The 26,594-nt window shown below is 36.7% G+C and overlaps 1 protein-coding gene across 5 annotated transcripts in view; it reads left to right on the plus strand.

Moving 5' to 3' along the window:
- Window positions 1–26,319, plus strand: part of OPA1 (OPA1 mitochondrial dynamin like GTPase) — a 48,547-nt gene extending 22,228 nt beyond the window's left edge. For 4 of the 5 annotated variants that reach the window (XM_083868196.1, XM_083868199.1, XM_083868198.1 and 1 more), the window contains 11 exons: window positions 460–536; window positions 764–929; window positions 1,438–1,590; window positions 2,189–2,297; window positions 2,929–3,008; window positions 3,936–4,076; window positions 5,381–5,497; window positions 6,777–6,870; window positions 7,176–7,286; window positions 23,803–23,880; window positions 24,398–26,319. In XM_083868196.1, the coding sequence (XP_083724322.1) occupies window positions 460–536; window positions 764–929; window positions 1,438–1,590; window positions 2,189–2,297; window positions 2,929–3,008; window positions 3,936–4,076; window positions 5,381–5,497; window positions 6,777–6,870; window positions 7,176–7,286; window positions 23,803–23,867 (1,113 nt within the window). In that variant the 3' untranslated portion in view covers window positions 23,868–23,880; window positions 24,398–26,319. The remainder of the gene's footprint in view (window positions 1–459; window positions 537–763; window positions 930–1,437; window positions 1,591–2,188; window positions 2,298–2,928; window positions 3,009–3,935; window positions 4,077–5,380; window positions 5,498–6,776; window positions 6,871–7,175; window positions 7,287–23,802; window positions 23,881–24,397) is intronic. The other variant, XM_083868197.1, reaches the window with a different exon arrangement.
- Window positions 26,320–26,594: the final 275 nt, after the last annotated feature.

Below are 26,594 nucleotides of genomic sequence, written 5' to 3' on the forward strand. Positions count from 1 at the left end.
GGGGAAGGAAATACTGTTTTTCAAAACTGTGATGCTTCAGCACTTAAGTCCTTCACTCTTCTAATATACAGTTACCTGACCTAACTTGCCCCCAGGGATAGGTCATTGTTTCTTTGGGATCGTGATAGAACTGGCAAAGAGAAGTTACATTTCAGACAGAGTAACAAAACGTTTAGGATCTCATTTTTCTAATCCTTTTTCTAATTCTAATTCTAATTTTGTGATTCTAATCCTGAATATTGAAATGCCATGCCTGGAAAAAGGCATGCAAGAGATGGCGGGGGGGAAATGTATGGTAAACCAGAGTAGCTGATGATATGCACACACATTGTTCAGAACATGACCAGGAGGTATCATTAGAGGCTTAAAGACCTTAGGAAAAAGGTTTTGGATTTTTTTAACCTTTTGCATGGAAACATGATCAAATTAGACTTAATATTACAATTTCCTTTTGCACAGAATGAACTGTTTGAGAAAGCAAAGAATGAGATTCTTGATGAAGTCATAAGTTTGACTCAGGTCACACCAAAGCACTGGTATGGTAATTTTTTCTTTTTTTAATTTGCTACAAGAAGTTTGCCTTTAAAATAGAGTTCTAGAGTTTAACATTCTCAAATAAAAGTAAGAAACTGTTTTTCTTAGACAATGTATTATATTCCTGTGATCTGTAGTCTTGTTTCCTGTGTTCCTAACAAATAGAATGCACACCTATTAGTCTCTTGTGTACTGGAAACGATCACATGTGTTACAACTCTTATTTTAGGGAGGAGATGCTTGAGAAAACTTTATGGGAAAGAGTATCTACTCATGTGATTGAGAACATATATCTGCCAGCAGCACAGACTGCAAACTCAGGGACGTTTAACACCACTGTAGACATCAAACTGAAGCAGTGGACTGACAAACAACTGCCTAATAAAGCAGTAGAGGTGAGAATTTAGTTATTTAAATTAAAAAAAATAGAATTTAATTAAAATTTAAAATGAAAACTCCAGAGAAGGAAGGAGATACTTGAATGGCTGACTGCAGCTCTTTTAACTAGCTTACATGTCAAAGAAGGCTGGCTAGATCTTGATGTCCCAGGACCATATGAAGCAGAAACATCGTGTTTTGCTCCTCTGGTAAATTTTGCCTATTAAAGAAAAAAACCCAAACTATTTTTGCAAGGTTAACAAACCTCTCAAGTAGATATATTCACATTTAATAGATTTATGCAAATTTAACAGAATTCTGCTTGCTGCAATACGGTGAAGCAAAGTTTAGTGTGCTTTTATTAGTGTTGGATAAGGCAGCAAAGGAAAAGTCAGTGATTTATGCTTGCAGGGGTTTTTTTTAAGTCTCCAGATCTTCATACTTACAATTGTAATAAATGTGCCTTTATTATCTGGTACATGTATAACGGTCCATTTCAGGAGGGATTGTTTGCTAACTTTCCAGGTGGCATGGGAGACTTTGCAAGAAGAATTTTCCCGTTTCATGACGGAAAAAAAAGGAAAAGAGCACGATGATATCTTTGATAAACTGAAGCAAGCTGTGAAAGAAGAAACTATTAAGCGACATAGATGGAATGAAAGAGCAGAGGATAGCCTGGTATAATGTAGTGGGGTTTTTTGCCTTGAAGTATTTTTATTAGAGTGGAATCATCAGTATTTTTGCATTCTTTCGCTGTAATCATAAAATGACTGGTTTTGTCCCTCTCACCTTTTCTATATAACGTTGTAATTCAGTGTTTCTCAATTCATTTCATTATTATCTTTTATTAGTTATTGCCCTAAATAGTATCTAATAAAACTGTTTTGGTTGGTTCATTAATGTCCTCCATAACCACTGCCTGCACAAGGGCAGCCTGGTGAAAATTGCTTGGCATCAGCTTAGTTGTTCTGTTCAGTGTAGCCACATAAAATAACATAATTTCATTTCCATCTTTATAGATTCTGTAATCCAGAGAGATTCCATATCTTTTGCTCTTTTTTTTTTCCCATTATTTATGCAGGCTGTAGAAGAGAGTTAGAGGCACACAGAAATAATTTTGGCAGTGCTTTGAAAGGTGTCTCTTGAACATCTTGTATGTGCCTGATACAATCTGTTATAGCAGGCATTACAAAATGAAAGAATACTAGGGATGGGTTATTAACTAACTCCTGAATGAATGATTTACTGCATGATAAAGTGACTTTCTGTGTTGCAGCGCGTGATCCAGCACAATGCTTTAGAAGATCGGTCAATATCTGATAAACAGCAGTGGGATGCAGCCATTCATTTCATGGAAGAGACGCTCCAAAGTCGGCTCAAAGACAGTGAGTGGTGTCATATATTCCACTCTTCTTCCCTTTTTAATCTGAGCCAGTCTTGATCTAGTTCACTTCAGTGAAGTCCAACATTTGTATTAACACAACTGTCATGGTGACTGCTTGCAATGGTACTGATACTGATAGAAGTATTTAGCAAAATACAGCCTCAAAAGCTCTCATGCTCTTAAAATGAGACAACTGAATGAGAAGCAGTAGAGATCTAAAGATTCAAAAAATGGTCTAAATGCACATGTAGGAGAACAGGATAAATTCAGGGAAAATAGTTGGTCTGTTTATGTTTCTAGCATAATCAGTTTTGTTGCAAGTTGCAGCCAAGGTAAGATTTGAGGTTTTTTAAAGGCATGATTTAGAACTAGGTGGGTGGTCTCAGTAAAGGGATGTTGTGTTTTTTATGTACTTCTTGAAGTATCTACTGATTGGATGCAATTTTTAAATTTTAGTAAAATACATCAACTATTGCTTGAAGTAAAAAACACCTGACTTAAGTCAGTGTGGTGTATTTTATGTTCTTCAGCATCAAATGATCATTCTTGTTCACATACTTAGTTTTGAAAGAATAAATTTGGCTGGTTGCATATATTTTGTTTGATATTTAATATCATACCTCCTTTTTCAGCTGAATCTGTTATTGAAGATATGGTGGGTCCAGACTGGAAAAAAAGATGGATGCACTGGGTCGGCCGCACCAAAGAACAGGTAAAAGGGAAAAAAAAATTATAAAGAATTTATAGTATGCTACCTTTATAAACTTGATTATTACTCAATAAATTTTCAAAACTACCAATTGTCTTCACACTGTTTAAACAACTACAAAAAAACCTCACTTGTCATTGTTTTAAATAGCATGGAGAATTCAGTATACTTTTTCCATGCTCCATCTACAGAGTGACTACAGTGTAAACTATTTTCCATTTTTCAGCTGAATTACATCTTTGCTATTATGCCACTGACCTGTTTATTGAAGTTCTTGCAGTAGAAAGAAATCAGTGAAAGCAGGTGGAAACTGAACTATTCTCTTCTATACTTTTCACACCTTCTAAACAGAAGTCACATACAGTTTCCTGTTTCTCAAACTGATTCATACTTTAAAGAAGTAAGCAGAATTTAGAAGGATAGAGTAAGAAGTAATTGTTTCAGAGAAAGGAGTTTTACACTCAGCTATATGTAGCCAGGTATTGGAGCAAGATAGTGACTTCAGCCTATATTAATTGACTTTTATGATCAACAGCTTAAAAGTATGAATCCTGCTAGCTAATAGGCAAAAATTACAATTCTCATCAGTGTCACAAGTGGCATATGAATGTGAATCCTGCTAGCAGATATTCATGTAACGGAAAGGGGACTAAGACCTACGATTTTTTTTCCACCCTTCTGTTCTTGTTCTGCTTTTCTGTGTATAATGAAAAAGAAAAAAATTAAATTAACAGTGAATTAGCTATTAAAAATGCTATTTTTGATGTGTCTTTGCATAAATTCCTTTTGAAGAAACTTAAAAGTGGTAGTTAATAGTGTCAGAGGTTTTTTCTGCCCTTGCTTATTAAGCAAATAAGAGTGTTTATTGAGGAGGTGCTGATGATCTCTGAGTCTCTAATAATAAAATCCAACTAATCATTCCTATCCTAGAATATTCGTAATGAAACAAAAAATGAACTTGAGAAATTAATCAAGTGCAATGAAGACCATCCAGCTTATCTGGCAAATGATGAAGTGACGACTGTCAGAAAGAATCTGGAAGCAAGAGGAGTAGCAGTGGATCCATGTCTGGTGAGATGCAGAATTGTAACAAGACACATGGAAGCCCCCTGTGAACACTTGAGTGTTTTCTAGATGGCAAAGAAAAGACTCCATCTGAATCCTGAGTTTGTAATGCAGATGTTTCCAAACGAATCACTAAGTGACTGCTTGCACGCAATTCACACACTTCTGTTGGCTGGCAGACGAAGTGCAGCACTTTGGAATCTGTCAGTTTAGACTGGAATCAGAGTCTGCTGAGCAGATTTTCTTGCCTATGTTGTTACAAAGCTTGTTAGAAATTATTGTGCAGATGTAATCAAGGCCTTTGTGAGTGAGTTACAGTAAAAACATGCTGTGTGTCCTAAAGCTTTCAGTGTGGTTGTGTGTGAAGTTTGCAGTTCATTTGTACAATGAAAAGACAGAATTTAAAAAAAAAATTTGTAGAAAAAGACAGGATTTTTATAGTGTGTCCCAAGGGATTGTATTGTACATTTGAAATGTTCTGGAAAATGACGTATCTCATTGCAATGAAAGGCATTAAGGATAATTAGACCTCTTAATTAATTAAAGAATTCAGACATTAATAAGTAATAGATGTAGATTTCCTATTGCAGGAATTTATTTTCTGCAGTAACTTTGGCTACCTTTGCACCATTAATGCATAAACTTCTTCTAGGAAGAAGAGTTTTTGTAATATCTGCTGCTCCTTTCCTGTACAGCACTTACCATTTTTTATAAAGGTCATAGTAGTGATCCACGTCCTCTGCATGAGAAGACTGAGTGCAAATTGAGGTTTTTTTCTAGCTAAGCAACTGGTTTTCTTAATTATGTTTTATGGGTTTTCCAGAGAGGCATCTTGATACACATATTTAATTTTGAAGAATTGAAACATAATAAGCCTAATCAAGAAATGTTATAAATGTTTGTTTACGTAAGACCCATTAAATATTTCTCTACACTTTAATCTGGTTTAATTGGTAAATTGATGGGTACAACTCAAAAATGTGTTCTCAGTGTTAATGTAAAGAATGTTTTGTAGTATTTAATTTAAACGTGTTTTGGCTGCAGATAGTATTTTTAGGCATTCAGTTATGTGCATGGAAGAGTAGGTTTTTAAACTGACAAGTCATCTGTAGTGTTTGCCAAGTGTAACTAGCACATTAATCATATCCCAGTTGCAGACAAATTGCTAAGAAATATTTAGACGTATGTTACATGATAGCAACAGTGGAATTTGGAGTTACATTTTAAAATTAAATGTAGTCATTAATCTAAGCACGATAGTGAGTGCATGTATTTATTTATTTAGTCAAATTTAAATACTCTTTTTCTAGATTAAAGACACATGGCACCAAATTTATAGAAGATACTTCCTGAAGTCTGCTTTGAACCACTGCAATCTATGTCGAAGAGGCTTCTATTATTATCAGAGGCATTTTGTGGACTCAGAGGTAAATTGAAGAACAGATGTTCTTCATCTACACTAGTGTTATGCCTTAATATTTCTATTTCAGTTTAAAAAAAAAAATCTAAAATACTTCAAAGTAGCCTGACCAGGTAGCTGGTGACCTCAGACACGTTTTACATGAGGCTTTTAATGGATAAAATGCCATCCTGGTGGCAATTATGTAAAATGACCACTAGGTATCAGCCATGACCTAAACATCTGTTTCTAATTGGTGTGTATTGAAAATGCACGGTTAAAACCAGTAGTGTAAAGCTGTTGGTATGTTGTTGATAGCCATTTCTCCTGCTTTCCCATTTTTAGTTATTTACTTCACTTATACAAAAAAATTCAGAAAACATCCCTGTGGATTTATAGGAAAACTGTGGTCAGTAAATGTTTGTAGCTAATGTTTAGAACCATGTGTGATCAATCAGAAAAAGAATGAACAGCTAAGGAGTTTCCAAACAGGTCTTATTATAAATAACTTTCCAGTTTTATAACTTTCCAGTTTTGTGAACCCAAGCTTGTGCAATAAATGACAGTATGCATCAAGTCACACAAAGAATGTATTATATTCTTCCCATTATATTTTAAAGAGAAATTGCTGGAAAGATAGAGATCCTCGGTTTGTTTTTCTCTTAATGAGCCATGAAGCGAGAAATCTTTGTTACTTTAGAAATACCTTTGCCTGTAAGAGATATGAGAGAATGAGATCACCATATGGAGAGCTGCCTCTTCATGAAACTTAAACTCCTAATCCTGTTACTGTCTTTTTTAAGGTGTCCTAATGTGAACTTAATGCTCCCTCCTGCCATCCTTGCAGGTGTAGAAGCTGTCTCTTCTGTTGTTAACAAATACAGCCCTTGATCCAGCCCTGTCTTCAGAAGAATTTGTCATGCAGGGAGGCACAGCCTGGAGCTCAGCTGTTGTCTCTCAGTATATTTGCTATGAACAGTGGTGTTCCAGTGAGCATTAGGTTACACTCCCCAGCCTGCATAAAGTGTCTGCAAATTGTTTTTCCACAGTTTCCCATGATGTAGCCATTTCTGTTGAAAATAGCAGATGGGCAGATGATGCATTAAATAAGGCTGACTGTGGTTCTTGTGAAGTATTTTTGATGCGTTTCCTTGTTACCTACACCAGTAATTCTGTGGGATTTTTGTGAAGATCTGGATATATATACATGGCATTACAGTTGCTGCTGAAAGTGTCAAGAGATTCTTGTGTGTGTAGGATGTTCACTGGACATCAGAGGTCTGACAGCACAGGTTCTGTCGTTCCAGCTCGAATGTAACGATGTCGTCCTCTTCTGGCGGATACAGCGAATGCTGGCGATTACAGCCAATACACTGAGGCAGCAGCTCACCAACACTGAAGGTAAGGCTCAGTCAGTGGAAGGGTTTGAAACAAAAAATTCAACAAAATCCTTCTAAAAAAGTCATCCAATAATAATTTTGCTGAGAGAGAAAATGCCCTTTGAAATTTAAAGATCTTTCTCAAAGAATTTCCATTCTTAAAAGGCCCAAAGAAGGGGTTTCTGTGTTCAGAAGTTTGCCTTTTCACCTATCAGGTTAATAAGTATGGTAGCATGTACTGTGTCTCCAACAGACCTTCCCAAAATTTTGTCATTGGAGTTGCAAACGTGTCACCACTCACTTTTTTATGGTTGTTTTGTTGTTCAGTAAGGCGCTTGGAGAAGAATGTAAAGGAAGTGCTTGAAGACTTTGCTGAAGACAATGAAAAAAAGGTGATGCTCCTAACTGGCAAGAGAGTTCAGCTTGCAGAGGATCTCAGTAAGTACCCTCTACAGTGTTTTGGAATGAGCTTGAAATGAAGCAAATTCTGACCACTGTTCTTAAGAATATTCAGTGCGATGTGGGTTGTTCATGTGCTGGCATTTATTTAATATCGTACAGATTTTTTCTTAAATATGGTCAGATCTTACTGATTCTAAGGTGAACATGAGTAGTATAGTGTGATAATATAATTTACACTATGTGTAACTTCAGTTAAATAAATACATTGAAAAAATGTAGTTAAAACAGAGTACTCTTTAAAAGCAGAGTCCCCTTTCCCCTTCCAGAGGGATTACAGTAGTTTAATGCTTTGGATAACTCAAAAAGTGCTCAAAAACCATTAGGGTTTTATGATTAATATAATAAGATTTTACACCGTGAAAGTTTTTAAGGTGACAGTCTAAGTTGAGGTTGTCTCCTGTTGTCTGCCTGCACATCCAGTAGGGATTAGACTGACTTTTAGCTGATGGACCTTGTCTTGCACACATACCATTGTCTTTTTGGCAGCATTCTGCTGCTCTGTGAGACTTCCACTTAAACCCCAGCTGTGCACCTGGTCTGGGAGAGGATAAAATAGTGCTGTGCAAAAGGGAAATGAAAAAAGCTAGTGATAAATGAAGTTCCTGTAGTTACATAAATACCTGCATGTTCACATCACAGGTGACCATTTTTCTTAGTCCTCTATTTTGTGTTTGATGTAAAAACTAATTTTTGTCTTAAAATATAACTTGGGATATTTAAGTCAGAATAAATGGATTTTGCGATCGGTGTTTCTTCTTTTAATTAGCAAAGAAATTAGGAAAGTTCTTATATCCAGAGTTCAGTGGGACAGAGAAGCCTGCAATAGCTTCTAAGTATGAATCATATTTTTCATTTTTTACATCCAAAATGTAATATAAAGTAAATCTTTTGCTTACAATAACTCAAAATCTAAGGATTTATTTTTAATAGTGCTGGTTTGGCTACACTGAAAATACTGTATTTTTCAAAGTATTGTTATTGAAATCCCAGTGAATTGTATTTGTTGTCCTTTAGAAAATGGGACAATATTTTTGGAATTGTGAGTAGGAGTTTTGGTGATCTAGGGCAAATTGCCAAGGTTTTCTTGAGTGATCTCTGAAGCAGGTGGTATGACTGTATAATTTTCATGATAGGTACATAATTTTCTCCAAACATCCTGTGGTGCTTTTGAAATCCTGTATCAATCTTTATGTAAACAATCTTTTAGAGTAGGTAGAATGTGTTTTGCAGCATAGGAGGCTCTCCTCCTCTCTATAGAAATGTTGAGGTAAAACAAATGGTAGCAGCATAGTAGGAGGCAGACTTTTATTGAGGAAGTTCTCCTTTCAGGCAGTGCTGGTTGCTTTATTGCTTTGATGCTGGATGCTGATTTTTGAGGCTTTTTTCCTGTGCAAACACTGGTACAGAGTGAACCTTGGCAATTTTGATTTATCCTCAAGTATTCCATGTCTTAAAAAAAAATTAAAAAACCCTAACATACCCATGATGTTTAAATTAACATGTATTTATTTTCTACTGAAATTGACTTAGAATTTTTGCATTGTCAACTTTGCTTTTCCCCAGCCTCAGTAACAGGCTCCCATTTCAAAGCAGTGGCAGCTGAGGTCATTATTTTGTAAACTAAGACGAGACCTGTAGGAGCAGCCTGTGTGTATTCATAACCTGAGGTGTCAGTGCACTGGTATAAATGCTTCAAGTGTGTAGTTTGCATTTCATAAATTACCATGTAGCAAAAACATGTCACTGCACTGTATTTCTTTAAATTCAGGAGGTCACAGATCCCACACACATTATTCTAAAGAAATAATTGTTACTCAGTGCAAAACAATGTCTGATGACACGTTCTGCTTTATTGTACCTGTGGGAAGATTTTAAAACTACCACTGCTTAGCTCTCTACTCAGATCAGCTGTGTTCTTTCGGCATGCTTTTATTGCTAAGTGATTTTTATGGGAATATGACAGGAAAAGGAGGTTTCTTTGCCTTTCCCTTGGTGAATAGAATGCTTTTCTAAGGTGCAGAAGTTTTTTTTATACCCCTGAGACAGATTTTGATAATATAGAGCATTGAACTCTCATATGGATATAATTTCTTTCTTGTAGCACTTCGTAAAGTTCAGGACTCTCCTAAAGGAAAAAATCCTGACTCCTGTGACACACATTCATAAAGTATTGGTATTTTAATTAGGAAGAGAAGTGATCTCCTGAATCACAAAGTCCAGTCTCTCTATTCCATGCAGCTGTGTTTATATAACCCAGCTGATTCGAATGTCTTGAGCTCTGTCTTCAAATCAGTTACTTGTTGGGGCTCACTATTGACACTAAAAATGTGTTCAAGGATGTCATTCTTCTGGTGGTTACAAATAGACTTCTAATTTCCAGTCTAAATTTGTAAATATGGGGCTGGGATTCACTTCCTGATTAGAAACTCTACTTGTAAATGTAAATTATTTATATACCTGAGGTTGGGATGCCTCCTCTTGATGCTGATTATATGGGAACACTGTCTCACTGCTGTTATAGCAGTCTTTTAATGCTGAAGCACTGGAAGTGTTTTATTGTTTATTGAAGATACTGGTTAATGGCTTTTACTGACATAGGTGACTGAGTTTCATGATGAGAGCTCACACAGGACTCAAAACTTACTTCAGCAGATTTTGTTGTCTGTATTCTACAGCCTTGAATGGTACTTTAATCCTGTATAAGAATATTCCTTATATGACATTTACGCCCTGAGTCTTGCTGCTTCTCACTGTTCATATCTCAAGTTATAATCTAGGTATTTTAAAGAGTGTAAACAGATCTTTGAAACAAATTATTAATTTTTTAATGTTCTGAAGGTTGCTTTTTCTTCAAAAATATGCTTTAAATATAATGTAAGTGTACATAAATGTTGTTATGATGCTTGTACCAGTGAATGGTTACCAAGTTTATGGAAATAAAGAAGCTCTAGGATTAGAGTCCTTTTGGAAGAAAGGATCGTAGTAAGGTGCAAAAAGGGGCAGAGGAGAATATGAAGAGCTGAATTGGGAAAATCGACTTCAAAAATGTCCTAAAATGCAATCACTTTCTAAGAGTGCTTTTACTGAAAGATACACCTGTGGTTGATGTATCCCAGTGTCCTGACCCTGGCAGTGAGCAGCCATGGGAACAGCATAAGCATACAGTAGTACTTGCCTGTTACAGCAGCCCACAATCTGTGCTTCCAAGATTTCCTAATCCTGAGGTAAAATCTTTATGATTAATAGGCATTCATGGATTTTTTTCCCTCCTGTGAATTTCTCTAATTGCTTTTTGAACTCATGTAAACTTTGGCATCTGCAACATCCTGTGGCAATTAGTTCCAGGGTTCAACTACACATTGTGAGAAAAAGTACTTCCTTTTGTTTGTTTCTGAGCCACCTGCCAGTTTCATTTGGTTCTCCTTAGTTCTTACACTGTGAAAAACATTCAGTAATCTTTTTCTATTCACTTTTTTGCCATTCATGACTTCACAGATGTGTATGCTACCTGCACTTGATGTTCTTTTTTCTGACTTGAAAAGTTCTCATGGTGTAGTTGCTCTTCACATGGACGTTGTTTCCTGGTTTCAATCACCCTTGCCACTCTTTTCCTCTTTCTTAGTTCCACTAAAGCCTTTCTGAGGTGAAAGAGCAGACCTTGCACAAAATATTTGAAATGTATCTACATTATGGATTTATATACTTGTATTATGATGCTTTCTGGGTTTTATTCTGGTCTTCCTTGTAGTCTTTTTTCCTCTTTTGCTTGTTACTGAACAGTGAGCTGATGCTGCAGTGGTCTATCTGCCACAACTCCCAAGTTCTTGTGTGAAAAGTAACAGCCATGATACTTTTCTTTTCTTTTCTTGTCATGTTTTAAAGCTGTAGGTATAGTTGAAATATGTTTGTTGTTTTTTATTATGAGAGTAAGAGTAATTTGCTGTCTGTCAAGAGACATGTCTAACTGGGTACTGTAGGCTTATTCAGCAGTTGATAGGAACCTGATTTAATGCAGTTGTTCACAACCTCCCTTGCAACTCTGGGGCATTGTTTTGGGGGAAGTTCTTCACCAAACTTCTCTGCTGTTTGAGGAGCACAGCCCTGACTTGGATAGCTTCACCAGAAATAGGAGGAATTACACTTACTTTCCAGTTGGCACCTGCATCTTGGTTGTGCTCATTGCTGAAGGACAAAATGCTTTGATTTGAAATTAATATTCCACACAACTAAGTATTTGCTTAGCTACATCACTATCCTAAATAGGCTGTGTTCCATAGGAAGTGAGATGGGATAGAAGGAGCTAAATATACAATGATAAACATGAATATTTTGAAAGGAGGATTTTACAGAAAAGCCTCTTAGTAAGACTGCCCTGTTTGTATTGCAGGCTTTAAAGCACTGCTTCAGGCTGGAGGGAAAATCTAATGGTGGCAAGTCAGTCCCTTCAAATTCCTGCAGCTTTTACACACAAGTGTGTGCAGCTCTATACAAATCTTTTCCACTTGCTCTTTTTTTTCTTTTTAGATATTAAGTACCCTTTATTTCTACAGTATCTTTGAAAATGGATGAGTCAATATATATCCTTTTCTTTTATCAGTGATTTTTTGCAGTATTTGCAAGTTCATACCTTTATCTCCTGCATTTGTGTTGAACTTTCTGAAGTGAGTGATACTGGGCATTCATGCAGGCTGCCCCTGAAGTTACTTAAGATTTAACATGTTAATGTGTATTTTAAAACGGCAACTTGGTTAGTTATTTATAAAAGACAATTATTTGAAATGACACTGTCCCTAGAACTGTATCTTTTTAATTATATTCTTCAGTCTTGGGCAATACATTTTATTTATTTATTTATTTATTTATTTATTTATTGTTTTTTTAAGAAAATAATACACAGTCAAAAGACTTCAATTTCAACACGAATAATATATTTTCTGCTGTTTTATTTTGAACACAAATACCAGACTAGTAATTTCAGCAGAGACACTTTGATAGCGTGTGGCTAAATCTTACCTTTCTGTAGACTGTTTATAACATGGCAATTGTTGCAAACGTTGAGTTCCCAGTAAAAACAGCTTCCTGGGAGTCCCTCAGTGACTGCAGGAGCGCTCCGTGCTGGCCGTGCCGTGTCTCTGCCGGTGCCGGTGCCGGTGCGGGGCGCGCGGGGGCGCTGAGCGGCCGCGGACAGGCCGCGGGGCTGAGCGGGGGAACCGCTCCTGCCGGGGCTCCCTTCCCGCCTCCCCAAGGAGGATGCACTACCCTGCCCTTGTCCTTCTCGTTTTCCACTCCCCCTCGGGGTTTTCTGGTTTGTTTGTATGACGTGTAATTTATGAAGATTGTAAAGGACGGTCACTTTTTTTTTTCTCAGCTGCACGTTTCTTGTTAGTGACTGCATGGAAAGTACTAGTGGAGTAAGCTTTATTAAGGAAAAACTGTTAGGAACTGAATCCTTTAATCGGAAAGGAAGTGGATCTTGCAGTGTGTTATCCTAAAGCTAAGTGCCATTTCTCCCTGTTGCAGTAGCACCTAGAGCATGCTAGATGGTGCACATGGATATTGAATGATTCAGGTGAATCCAAGCTTCAGCAGGCAGCAGGAGCTTTGCCATTCACTTCACTACAGTTGAAATCTCACGGACCCCAAAGAAACTCATATGTCCTATCTTCATTTATTTCTTCTCCTTTTAGTCCTTTTGGGCAGCAAAACGATGAATGATGCAAAGCCACAGGATAAATAAAACATAGTGCATACAAAGCATCTTTCCTAGGTCAGCATACTATTCATCCAGTATATCCTATGTCCTCAAAGCTGAAAGAGAAATCCCAGTTCTTTACCAAGTTATAAGTAAAACCATGTGCATGGGAGAGTCATTGGCAGGAGTTGGGAATGCCTGTGGAAACTTGATCCTGGAATTGCTAGGTATGAATGTGAATGGATCAGCCTCCAAGTTCATTTGTCAGTAATGCTGACACCTGTACAGGTGTCATGGGCTAGCTGAGACTTTGTTCCGCACAAAAGCTTTTTGAAACATTTGAGGAGTGGGCCCTCACATGAAGAAAATACAGCTTAGGGCCATTTGTTTCAATTCTGTCATACGTTTGTAAGCTATGAAATGTAATAGTTTGCAGAACCTAATTATTTTCTTGTAAAGACTAAAACGTATAAAAACCTAAACAAACCAGAGTAAAATACTTTCAAGTTTTATATCTAAAGTCATTGCTTTGAAGTCACAGCATTAAATTTTTTATTTACTTTTTCTCTTGTTGAATGTAAGCCATTTGCCAACTTGGAGCATGAATGATTTAATATCATATAGGCGTATAATAAACTTGCCATTTTAATGGAGTTAAAAAGCTAAGGTTGGCACTTCTATATGCAAGTTGCTGACTCAGGACCTGAAGTTCCTGCGATCTGGCTAAGCTGAGTGGGCTCTGTTGTGTCTGTTCTGTGTAACAAACTGGTTTTAATCCAAGTTGGTCCCCTTTTTTGTTATGCACTTATGCAAAGTTGGGGATAAAGTCTGTGAAGAGTACTTTGCATATAATTACTTGCTCTGTGGTTACATTTTTTCTTTCGTTGCTCTTAGTTTTAGAACAAAAATGTTGTGTGAAAGTAATCCTATACTGTGGTCATTACTGTAGCCTAATTAAATTTCAGTTCCTTCAGATGACTGCCAATTGGGTTTTGATTTGACCTCTATCTTTCATGACATTGTTGATTACATGTGTGCCTTAAAATCAGGCTTTGACTTGGCTTTCTAAAGCCTTTGTTTCCATTTGCTCTTCTATTATGAGCTTTAACTTTTTTTAAAAAGGTCACAGTGTTTCATAGGGGCAAAGCTCAGCTGTAGAGGGAAAGATCTCTCAAATAAGCAGATCATAGGTGATTTTCCGATAAAAACTAGAGGCAGACAAAATAGCTCAAAAGCCAGTGGTTAGTAGTCATTAAATAAGGACCAGTGTGCTTTTCAGTGTTTACAAGATACAGAAAAGAGGTATTATTTTCAAGATATTTGATGGTAATGCCCAAATGTCACCCCTCCTGCCCAAAGACAGATATAGGAAAGAGGAAGGCATCTTAGGAAATGTAAATGGAGGAGTAATTTTATTAGAATCTGAAGAATAAGGGTTATTTTGTGCTCTTGTTTTCTTCACAGTGCCTAAATACTGGAGTTTTACAAGGTACTTAAGTAAAAATACGGTTACTTTGTAATTGTAAGACAATTCCAGAGGTGTCAGCAGTCTCGCTTTTGTCTCATTTTCCTTTCACCTAGTTATAGCAGTGAGGAGCACTCACTCATCTCATCCTGGGCTGGCAGAATATTACACCGGGAAGATGGTGTGGCCTTCTACACAGACAGATGCAGAGCAGCCATTTCCTTCTGGGAATCACCAAACAGATCTCCAATTTCTGCTAAGCATGTGCAGGGCAGCTCCTATCTTCACAGTCCCCCTGCCAGCAGCTTCCCTGAGGATCTTATCAGAGGCTGCTTGTCATTTAGAGCACATTCATTTTTGCTCAAATCTCAGGCAGTCACAAAGTGTGGGCTGTCTGTTCCTTAATGAGTTCAAGCTTGTGCTGGTGTCACCAGTATGGTGGTGGGAGCAAGACTCCTGTGCTCCCTTTGAGCTCTGTACAGGTCCTGGTGCTCCATGATGCAGGAACTTGGGGGTCAGCATGCTTGGAATCAGTCTATATGGTCATGTCTTCGATTTCCCCTAATTTTAAACCAAAGCAATATCTCACAATAGACTTGCAGATTTCCTGTTAGAATGCAAATTAATTATTTTTGCGTGACTATCATGTTTTTAATTCCATGTAGATAATTTAAGAAATTGACCCAAGCAAGTATGCTTTGATGTGAAAGACACTAGTTAAATGTTCAAGTTCTTTTTTTTTTTTTTTTTTTTTTTCTCTTGAGTTTTGGGGCAGCAGCATGAAACTAATGAATTAAAACCACAAGAATGTGTAGGATGGTCTGTGTGTCAAAGTGCAGATAAGGTAGTTCCTGCTTTGTGTCATGGCAGAAAGTGCTTTAGAAAGCTGCATCTTCTCACAGAGGGAAGTAATCCTCAAGGGAGAACATACATCACTCGTAGACATCCTGTGATGGAGTGATGGTTTACTTAACTTAAGAATCCCAGATGACCAAAGCCTGTCTGCTGTGATTTCTTAGTTATTGATGAAGAGTTAGGCACTGATGTCCAGGTCCTAAAATGGATCCTTACAAAGTTCACCACATTTGTCACTGACTAAAAGAAGCCTATCACTTAAAGTTGACATTGAAAAATAGTGATAAACTGCTACATGAATAATGACATGTTTAATGCCTATTAATCTTACTCTAGACCCATGTCTCTTGTACTTGAGGGTCATTGTGGTGTCTACTGAATTTATTTTTTTCCTAAAATTTTCTGAATGATGCAAGGACGAATACATCTTATTGGATGCTATTTTCTCTTTAGTACTGGTTCCTTGTGAGGGTGCTTATTAATCAAAATTTAAGTACTTATCATGGAGAGATTTACTTATCATGGAGAGATTTACTATCAGTATAAATTACAGGCTTGCAAATGGACCAGTATATGCCTTTGTTCTAAAGTAGTGTGGGACTGTGGAATGTAACATTCTCATTTCCAAAAGCTGGAGAGGTCAGTGTCATGTATGTTGCACATTGTCAATTGTAGTAGGCTCCACTTTGCCCATAGGAATGATAGCAAAGAAAAAAATAATAAAACCATTTGGATATGGTGACTTAAGTTTTTGTCTTATTAAACATTATTGTTATGATCTAAAAATTCATCTAATCACCATTTCATTTTCTGCCAGATTCTAGAGAGCCTTTAACTTAAATTGCCCTGCTGGCATATTACTTCATTATCTAATTAATTACTATGTATGCTTTCTTTTGGGTGGAGAAACAACATATATCAGTTATTTTTTATGTTCAAGTCTTTTTGCAGTTTTATAGCCTTAAGGTTACAGTAGCCTTTACATCAGTAGTTTATCTTCATCACTGTGTCATGTCCTTTCTGCATAAGGAAAAGTTAATCTTTTGTTACATCACCGAATGAATCATTGGGTAGTTATTTCTGGTTTGCCTCTATGCTTTTCACTATTTGCACACAAAATAATGAGCATCACCACATTCTGGTTTATTCTAGTTTATCAGTTTTCATTTGGAAGTTCAATCTTCCTGTATCCATAAATCTGATTCATAGTAGGTGATTGTTATATAAGGTTGCCTTGTCATTCTGCTACTAAGCTCCTTCCAGCTGTCCAGTAAGCAACACAGCTAAGTTCTGTTGAAAGACTGAGTTATTAGAGCAGAATTTTTTAATTAAAAATCTGAGATGGAGACAGAGGACTGAAAGATGCCCAAGTCCTACCTTGATATTGCAGACCTTGTGACTCTCATAGACTTGGGACTTAGGGTAATGATCACTGGTACATTGGGCTAACCTCACTGACAGTGTAGAAATAGTTTGTGAACTCACATCGCAGTTTGGTAATATTTAGTTTCCTTTCTGTAGACAAGCAGGACTGATGAATAGCTCATGGAAATGTCTGTTGTATAAAGTCAGTAGTCTATATAATTGTCAGTTTTACTTCAGTTTCATAGCTCAGTTCCAAAATGCTCTGTCAGAGACAGAAGGATTTCATGCTTACCAGCCTGAGAAGCCTCAGGGATTGCTCCAAGAAGCACAGCCAGCTTCTGTTGTGTTCCACCAAACAGGGCAAACATGTGGCCAAAACTGCTCTGTTAAACTGAGAGCTCTCACTAGTGAATCTGGAGCAGCTATAGATCAAGACATTGATTAGTAATCTACTATTTCAACATCACAATACATAGTTCCCAATTCTGGGGTTAAAGATCATTGTTAGTAATGCTAAAATATTGTTGTAGTGCTCAGTAGCTTGTGAAAATAATGGAAGTGTTTTCAGACAAGCTGTCTGCTGCTGCTGCCTGGTTATCTTTAGTGTGAAATAAAGATAATAATGTTTCATACAAGCAGCTGACAGCTTTGCTCAGGTGTGCTATGAAGGGATTAAGAGTTAATATGATAGTAATACTTGCAACAAATTAACTTCTGTGTTTTCAGCTGTGACTTGGGCTTTTTCCCTAAGATTTTTTTCTTAATTTTATTATGTTTCTACATCAGGCTAAATATACAATTTGGAGGTGATCTATTCCTGTTTAAGAGGTGGATTTGCCTATAACAAGGAAAACAAAACTGTGTCTTCATAAAAAACAGGTTCCTTGATGTTTTCTTCTGTTATGGCCATGCAAAAGGAGATCAAGCTGGGTGCAACATATAAGAAACATAACATTAAATGATAACTATTACAATGTAGCATCAGTTGGCATCTTCCTTCAGTCTAACAACTGGTAACTAATGACCATGCCAGCTACATTCTGCAAGCTTGCATTTTAAAAGCTGTATATTCTTAATGATTCATGGATTTACTATATATGAACTATTATAAATTCCATTTAAACTTTTCAGGATTCTGCAGTGCTTTTATTACACTAATGAGCTAATTGTTTAAGAATCATTCACATGATTCATCCTCCTGCTCAGCCTTTTTTTAAAAAAACTTTTAGCTGCTGAAACTCTCTTGACAAACAATATTTATAGCAGTTTGACAGCAGGATGAAGAACAGCGTTTGTCTTTGTAACAGCTTAAAGAAAAGGCCTTTCCAGCACCCAGCCATGCAGTTACAATCTTGACCTCTTTCTTTTGCTGGGAACATACATACAGCATACAAGCAGCACCTCCCATGTGTTTTCTTGACCCTTTGACTGTCCATTCACTTCCCATCTGTTTTGCAGCCTTAAAGGAACAGAGGGGGCCCTCTACTTATAAATCTGTCTTTGCAGCTGACAAATGATGTTCTGTCTCTTTAAGGGCAGCCTGGGTGGTTTTGGCGCTTTTTTTCCTTCCCCCCCCCCCCCCCCTTAAAATTTTAGCTTTCCTCTCAGCCTTATCCAGAGGAAAATGTGGTATGTGAACAAGAGGAAACTGGCAAAAAATGTGAGAGGTAGTTTCAAAGGATTTTCTAAAATTCAGCAGCACATGACCTTGCAGTGATCAGGGAATTACGGCAGTGTTTGCACAAAGCATGAGTAAGCGTGTTGCTGCAGGTAACTGTGGCTGGGAAGTCTGCTTCCTGAGGCATTATTTGGAGTGCCTGGGAGTGTGCTGTCTCATACCATTTTAACAAGAAGTAAAGCTTTCGCATGGCCCTTGAAAAATCAAGGAATGTGGCACAAAAGGCTGAACTCCAAAGAGATGATTTCCCCCCCTTCTTCTCCACCTGACTGTTCATAGGGGCTGTATACAACTATGGAGTTTGTGTCTTAGATAGCCCTAAGGTAAAAATCAGCTTTCAATGGAAAACTTTGGATTGACATCTCTAGTTTTAATGGTGTGTTTCTGGGCATTGTGATGAATTCTGACTGACAGGGCTTTCCTTTTTACTAGAGGAAAGATGATGCATTCACAGCAGTAAATTCTGAATTTCTGCCTCTGTGGTTAACTAACCATAACATAGAAGGAGCACAGCAAGCAGTGAGAATGTTTATAGGCGAGGAAGGGATTAAGAAAGGAAGAAAGTTGGGGGCGGGGGGGGGAAGGGAAGGGGAGAACTCAAGTCTAAACACAATCAGAGCAGAGGAGCAACAACCATGAGCTTTCAGATATCAAAGCCATGTAAACATAAGTTGGAGATAGAAGTCACTTTAGTGTACAACAGGAGAATTTATAAGATATTAACACATGTTTTGTGGTCATTTCATACTATAGTCAGAGTACAAAATGAAGATGGATTTGTGTCCAGAAAGATTTTAGAATTTGTTTTGTTGTTGCAATTGAAATTTGATATCATATGTGCACATTTGTAATTGGGAATGGAAAGCTCTTTGATTTGCCCAAAGTACTCATGTACTCTGGCACAGACAGACAGGAAAATCTTTTAAATTCTGTGCTAGTATCATTGGTACTTTACAGGTAAATATGTATTTGAATGTCTCAAAATAAATATAGAACCATGAGCAAGACAGGTTTTGTGGACAGAGGCCACATCTCTTAGTAAACCAATTAACACAGCTGGAAAGTACAAGAAAACCTTTTCTTGTCTCTAGGAGTGTTTGAAATAAATCAGTAATATATTTTGCTTTTGTAATTTGTGTTTGATATTATTTGGGATTATTTGGCCTTACCTCAGGAGATTTGCTTGATAGCTTGCTTCAGCTGTTTCATTTTAGCAAAGTTTATTGCTGATTTCTCAGGCAGAAATCAGAAAGTAAACCTTCCTTGTAAGACTGAATTTCAAGGGGGGTTCACTTCTGAGCTGCTTATGATACTAGGAAAAGCAAACTTTATCTGTGCCTTTCTGCATTCATCGTGTATTCCAAATCCTCATTACAGTTCAATTAGTCTGGTTTTGAGCCTTTTAGATTTGGGATCACAGGATTAATGAAAAGAAAATGAGTGAGTAGCAATATCATTTCATATGGAGATAAGGAGAGACTGAGCATGAATGAGGATCTCAAGACATCTGAATAAAGAATTTCCTCATTCTGTCAGTGAAGTTTTATGGGATATGGAGGGAGGATTATGGGAATATTCATGACCAGATCAAGAGGCATAATGAGTTGATGTATGAACCAGCTTATCTTTTAGGTAAACATGGGGTAAATGGGAAATAGAAAAACCATTCATGGCCGCTAGGCCTGTGAATTTTACTGTTCTGGGATGGAAACAAGGGTTTAGTTACAATTATTCTTCATTGATTTAATTTGATTTTTGATCAATGTTTAACAGGTGCTGGAAGAACTGCTTTTTTGTAACTTCAAGTCTGCATTAGAGCTAGCAAAGAGCACATCATCTTTATATAATCCAGTGTAAGCAATATATGCTTAAAAACTTACACGGTACCTTGTAATAAGAGTGCAGCACTTTGTTAAAGTCCCTTTTGTGACATGGGAGCATTGTATAAAAGTTTGGGTAGTTCAACCAGTTGCAGAAGTAATTTGCTAGCAAACTGAATGCTTTTAATCTGTGGTTTACTTATCCTTGGAAAAACACAGTATCACAAGACACAGAGCAACAGGTCACTTTTTGTCTAGCCCTAAATTTACTTCTGCAATAAGCATTCTTACCCCAAACCCAGATGATTTTCTGTGTTTGGCATGTTGATAAACTTTCCTCAAAACAGAATGTACTGTAATTTACAAGTGTAAACTACTGATAGTCTGATCTAAGTGTCAGTCAAAACCCTACAAATGTGGGTACAGAGCTTGTGCATTTCACAGAGGCAAGAGCTTCCCTAAAACTGGGTGACATCTGGTTCTTGAATTGTGAGAAGGAATAGTTGTTTCACGTATGAAGTCACATAAGTGCTGAGGAAACTGTAGCCAGTTACCCCAGAAGTGCAGGGCCTGCAGTTGCACTCCTGTATTAGAATTCTATCCAAGCACTTACATTTGCTAGTTTATTAAGATGAGCGTTGTGTAAATGCATAACCCTGCCCTCAGCCTATTTCAAAAGTGAATTTCAGTTCAGCAGACTGCTTCTCTGTGCTACAGAATGGACTTGCAGGAGAGTGTTACAAGTTGCCTGGGATCTGCTGCTGCAAAAGGCTTTACTAGGGCTAAAAATACAGGGCATAGCATGAATAATTGCAGCTATTTGGCACTCGTTGTAGCTGTTCTTTTTTAAGAATAGCCAGCATATTATTTCAAAGTATTAAATTACCTCAAGACATCATAATTATTACAGTTAAGTAATCATTTCAATTCAGTCCAAGTATAAAAACTAATAAAGTGCTCATAGTATGCAGTCAATTTTAGTATACATGTTCTCTGAGCAAACACAGCTGATTCAGTATATTCTGGTGGAGTACATATTTGCTATCCTGTTATTTTAATATGCCTTAATCAGAAAATTAGAATAGATTTGTTGGCACAAACCTTTTTTTAAGGGTGAAATAATAATTACAGGATTTTGCTGATGCTGTTAATTTTCAGAGCTGGAATATTTCATTAGCAAGAGATTGAGAAAGGGAAATACTTGTATTTATTGCTGCTAAATCTGCCTGCTTTCACTGGGTCTAATGGCTTGATCAATACAAAGAACACACTTGGGAAAACATGTTGCAGTTGGGGAAAAAAGTGCCACAGAAGGACACTGAAAGCACAACATAAAGAGATCATCTGGGTCACGAGATCTCATCCCCACTTATCACAGGCAACTGCTGTTCATTTTGGAGAGCAGGGTCCAGGATTAATAATTTCTAAACCCAGAATCATTATAGAATATTTTGGGTTGGAAGGGACAGTAAAGATCATCTTGTTCCAACTTCCCTGCCATGGTCAGGGGCACCTTCCACTTGACCAGGTTGGTCAAAGCACCATCCAGCATGGTCTGGTGAAAAAACATGTTAATTCTGTCCAAAATAGTAGAACGTTATTTCAAAGGCTGATTTTGTAAACATTCATAGAGCAACAGTATTGGAAGCTGAGCTAAGTAGTTGCCTAAATAAATCCCATAGAAATAACATTTTCTGTACACTATAGGTTTATATACTGGCATGCAATGAATGTTCTTTTTTTCATTAAAAAGATAGTAGTGAAAACACTTTGAATATGCTCAGTAAGGAAAGGTGATCATGGGACTACTTTTTTTTTTTTTTCATTGATGGCTTTCAAAGATTCTGCTGAACTGAATCAGAATTAATTTTTTTTAACCTGGTAAAAATCAGCTACTGCTGTTTCTTCATTTCCAAGATACAGCTTTTGCCCTCACACCAACTGTAATCTTCATTTAATATCAAAGTACCTTAAAAGGAAAAAAAAAAAAAAAAAACCAGCTGAAATTCAAGAACCTTTTTTGGTGTTTTCTTTAGGACTTAGAGTAGGATTCAGCTTCACTGTACTTCTGTTTATAGATAAGCACCACTGAGGGAAGGGCATGCTGCAGTGTTGAAAGTGTCAGTGGCTTACCTTCATCACCTAAGAATTGCAAGATAAAGATACAAGTTGAGGTTTCTTCAAACTCACGCAGGCTATTTTCCATACTTTATTTTAAATGCTAACTAAAATTCTCTACTTCTGTTAGAACTGGACTGCAGGAGTTCATTGAGTTGTTGTTACTCTCAAATGGATTTTTTTTTTGTTTGTGGGGTGGTTGTTTTGTTAGATTAAACTTTCAGTTTCCAGTAGCTACAGTTGTGTTCTCTTTGTAGGTCATTTTTTTTTGCTTATGCTTACATATCCCATGTAAAGCTGATTGTTTAATTTTTGTTTTCTGCTCTTACTTCAGCTCAGCAAAGTTGATAACATATGGTATTGATAAAGAGAAGAAAATGTAAAAGTTTTTGTTTTTTTAAGAAAAGCTCAAACCCTGTATCTCAGACAAGGAAACATATGGCTTTAATCCAATAGTATTTTTAGCTTGGAAAATAATATTTGTCTGTGTTTATGCTCATCTAACTTGTTTTTGTCTGTGCTATTGCTCTCCCCCCATTCCTTCATATTTCTGAAGTGTGTGTTTTTCATGCCTATAATCACACACAGAAGGAGCTTCAAATGAGGATGTGGTGAGAGAGAAGCAGGAAATCTCACAGGCTTTGGATTCCAACTGTGTTCTGATTCTTGCTCCATAAGCAATTTAATAAATCAAATAGGTTATAAAATGACAAATGTTGTATGGAATTGAGAAGAGTGGGAAAATGCCTAAAACTCTGGATTTTTCACAATCAATTTTGCCTTCTTATTCCTAATAACTATTTGTATTTGTGGTTGTGTTTTGGTAGGGAAGTAAACTCCCAGATTCAGATTTTATATAAAATGAGATTCTGCACACAATCCATCTGGTTACTACTGAAATGCAAAAAAAATAAAATGCAAGTTTTAAACATTCTTAACATGTTAAAGTGTGTGCCCTTTGGAGGAGGTGTCTTGAATACTGACTTGTGGTTCCCTGAAATTCTCCTGGGTGAAAGGGCAGGAGGTTTCAACTTTATTTAGAATGATCAGTGGTGTTTGTTACACTTGCTGTGGAGAATGAGGACATTTGGTTAAAGAAGAAAGGGGCTGGTGGGTATTATTTAAAACCTGACAGCTCCCTGCATGTAACAAGTGTACAGTAGTTCTGTGCATGATCTGATGGAAATTTCAGGGTTTTTAAATACGTTTCTAGTATTGGATTCCTTCAGTAAATTTTTGAATTATTAAATTAGCAAGATAATTATATATCTGTAGAAGTTCTTCAAACAGGATGGGGTTTCTTTTTTTCTGAGGTAGGTAAATGTTGTAAACCTTTGTAACTGAGAAACAAAATTCTTAGGGTAATATTGATGACAGCATTAATTTTTGTTGGTGTTTGCTTTTGTTTATTGTTTTTGTAGGGGGGATTCTTACGGTACCTGTCCTCAGGTACTTATTAGTAATAGGTATTTCAACAGGGATCTTTTTATTTCCACCAGAAAAAGTTCGGGAAATCCAGGAGAAACTCGAAGCCTTCATAGAAGCCCTGCATCAAGAAAAGTAGATTGTTCAAGCAGGTAATCATGTTTTGATCATAAAGAGATTGCTACAGTTATCTTATTGCTCTATATAAAATTATCCTTCTCATTTAAATGCACATTTTCATACAGACTTTGTGAAAATTCCTATTCATTTTATTCCATTGTCTGGTTGCTGCTGCTTCTCGCTTCTAATCTGCAGTACAATACTTTCTGCTTTTACATTACAAGCAGATATGAAACTTAATAAAAATACAGTTACTGACCAGTTACTTAAGTATTGTCATCACTGTAGGCTATTTGATTACTCTCAGTTCAATATTTTTATCTGTATTAAGCAAAGAAAGCATAACTGGCTGGAATCAAAATTAATGGAACACTTTTCTATGAAAGCATTCTGGTTCTTTTATTTTTCTTAAAGACACTCTTTATTGTTAGCAATAATATTTGCATGCAGGTAATTTCCAAATCTCATCTCTGTTAATTCTCAAATCCATAATCCCAAGTGCTGTCACGCATTTGTACATCTTTTAAAATAATTGTCATTCTGTTTCAGCAGCAACTTTACACAAGAATGCAGCCTTCTCCAGGATACCTTACACAAAGACTGAATTGAAATGGCTTTTGTGTCCCATTCTCTTTCCTATCTTTTGGGGAGCATCCTGAAATGCTGAAGGAGAAAGAAAACGTCTCGAGGGATTGAGAAGTTCAGTTGAAATCCACCTGCTCATTTAATTTTTGAAGCTACATGCACAGAGGAATCTGATTTGTGTATTAATGAAATAGCTTGGGAGCTTCGTTGAAGTTGTACATTTAAGGTTTTTTTTCCTGATAAGGAAAAAAGCTTTTTATTTTTAGTAATGTGTCTTATATGGTAGAGCTGGATATAAAATCATAAAATGATTTTTTATCTGTTGTCATTTTCTTGCCTGCAGATGATGCTGGGAGTTTGACATAACATTTTAGTATTTGTATGTACATTAAAGTGCCCTTCTAAGTAATGCCATTTTTATTTGTTATGCTCTGTGTTGAAGCATTTGCTGATCACTTGGTGCAGATTTAAAAACGTTGTATTGAGATCCTGAGAGGAAGTGGTGGATTTTGTTAAACTCCTAAACTATTGAGAGATGCCAGCCAAACAATTCTTGTAGTTCTTCCACCTGAAAGCACAGACTGCTATTCAGTGACACCCTAAAAGGTATAGGCTCAGGAAATAATGTCAGCAGCTGCTCCTTTTACCTGTTTTTTCCTGATGTATGTTATTACTCTTGAATGTCAGCCGATTACATTTCATTTCTGGGATTGCACAGACTCAAATTTCCTTGTTAACTCCACCCTTTACCATAGGTACAAAGTAACCTGGTGGGATACATGTGAAATGTAAAAAGATAGAATGTAGTTCCAACTTCTCCAACTTCCTAACTAAAAGAAAAAGGAAAAATGTCATTAACTTCATTTTTAATAATAGCTACTCTAAGACCAAAATCACTTCTATAAGAATGTTATGCACAAGGTCCTTCCACACCCACTTCATGTCTATCATTCAGTAAAATCAGTAAGGCACTGAAAACTACCTTTCAGTTTTGCTGTAGAAATGTTACTTCTGAGAAATTAAAGCATGATGCAAGCTCCCTATCATAGGTGTCTGGTGGTTAATCACCACCACATTTCTCTGCCCACTCATTTTACCACAAATACTCTGGATACACTTCTGAATACTTATGTGGAACAAGGTGTTAGGCCTGAAACAGTTTGTGCTGCAGTTGTCTGATTACGTACCTTGAAAAACTGACCTAGATTTATTTTTCCCTTTTGAAAAGGCAGTTGATTTTGATATGTAGAAATGAAAGGAGAGGAATCTGAATGCTTTCCAACAGATACTGTTTTGGTTTGCCCTCAGAGGAAACAATACAAAGTTTGGAAAGATGTTCCCCAAATGTTTGGGCATAAAATATTCAGCCATGTGGACAAAAAGCTAACATAGAGTTTAAAATTATGTTGAAAGGTTAAATATTTCAGGGTGATCTAACTGAATGTTTGGAGATTTTCTGTTTAAAATTAATTCCTGAAAATGAGCATTTGAGAACCGAAAAATGAAAAAATGGCTTGTGTCATGACCGTCTTCTGAAGATAACTCCAGAAATGTAAGTTTGCACAATTTTGAAGGCAGACACCTTTGTGTATAGCAAGTGAAATAAGTCTGTTCTTTGTAAAAAAAAACCAAACCAAACTAAGAAACAAACAAAAACTTTTGCATTTACCTAGAGATCACTGTTTGAAACTTCTGTGTAATGTAAATGTTGCAGAATATCGCATCCAGTGGCCCAATGTTAATTTCTTTTAGTGTGATGTTCCTATGGGTTTAGTTCCAACTTCTCTGTGCTGCTCATCTAAGACTTAGCATGATGTATTCCATGGAAACTAGGTATTTATTGAATAAAAATGTAACTGAAGGAATAATAAAATGTGGGTTTTGAACACGGTGCTATTGCACCTAACTAAGAAGTCACTTTGACCTTTTTCTCATTCATTAAATTGTGAAGAAGTGTACATTAGTGATATCAGTATATGTTAATAATATCAAAATGTCTGATTCAGAAGAGCTGTGTCAGCACCAGGTTAGTGGTGACTGTACCAACTGTTATCTCTACTACAAAAATTAATGTACCATATATGTAATACATTTAGACAAAGATCTTATGTCAAGCAGCATAGGATGGCTGTGCTGAATAGTGCAACAGTTTTGAGACAGA

Source organism: Zosterops lateralis (genome assembly GCF_965231275.1).
Source record: "Zosterops lateralis genome assembly, chromosome: 10".
Classification (NCBI taxonomy): domain Eukaryota; kingdom Metazoa; phylum Chordata; class Aves; order Passeriformes; family Zosteropidae; genus Zosterops; species Zosterops lateralis.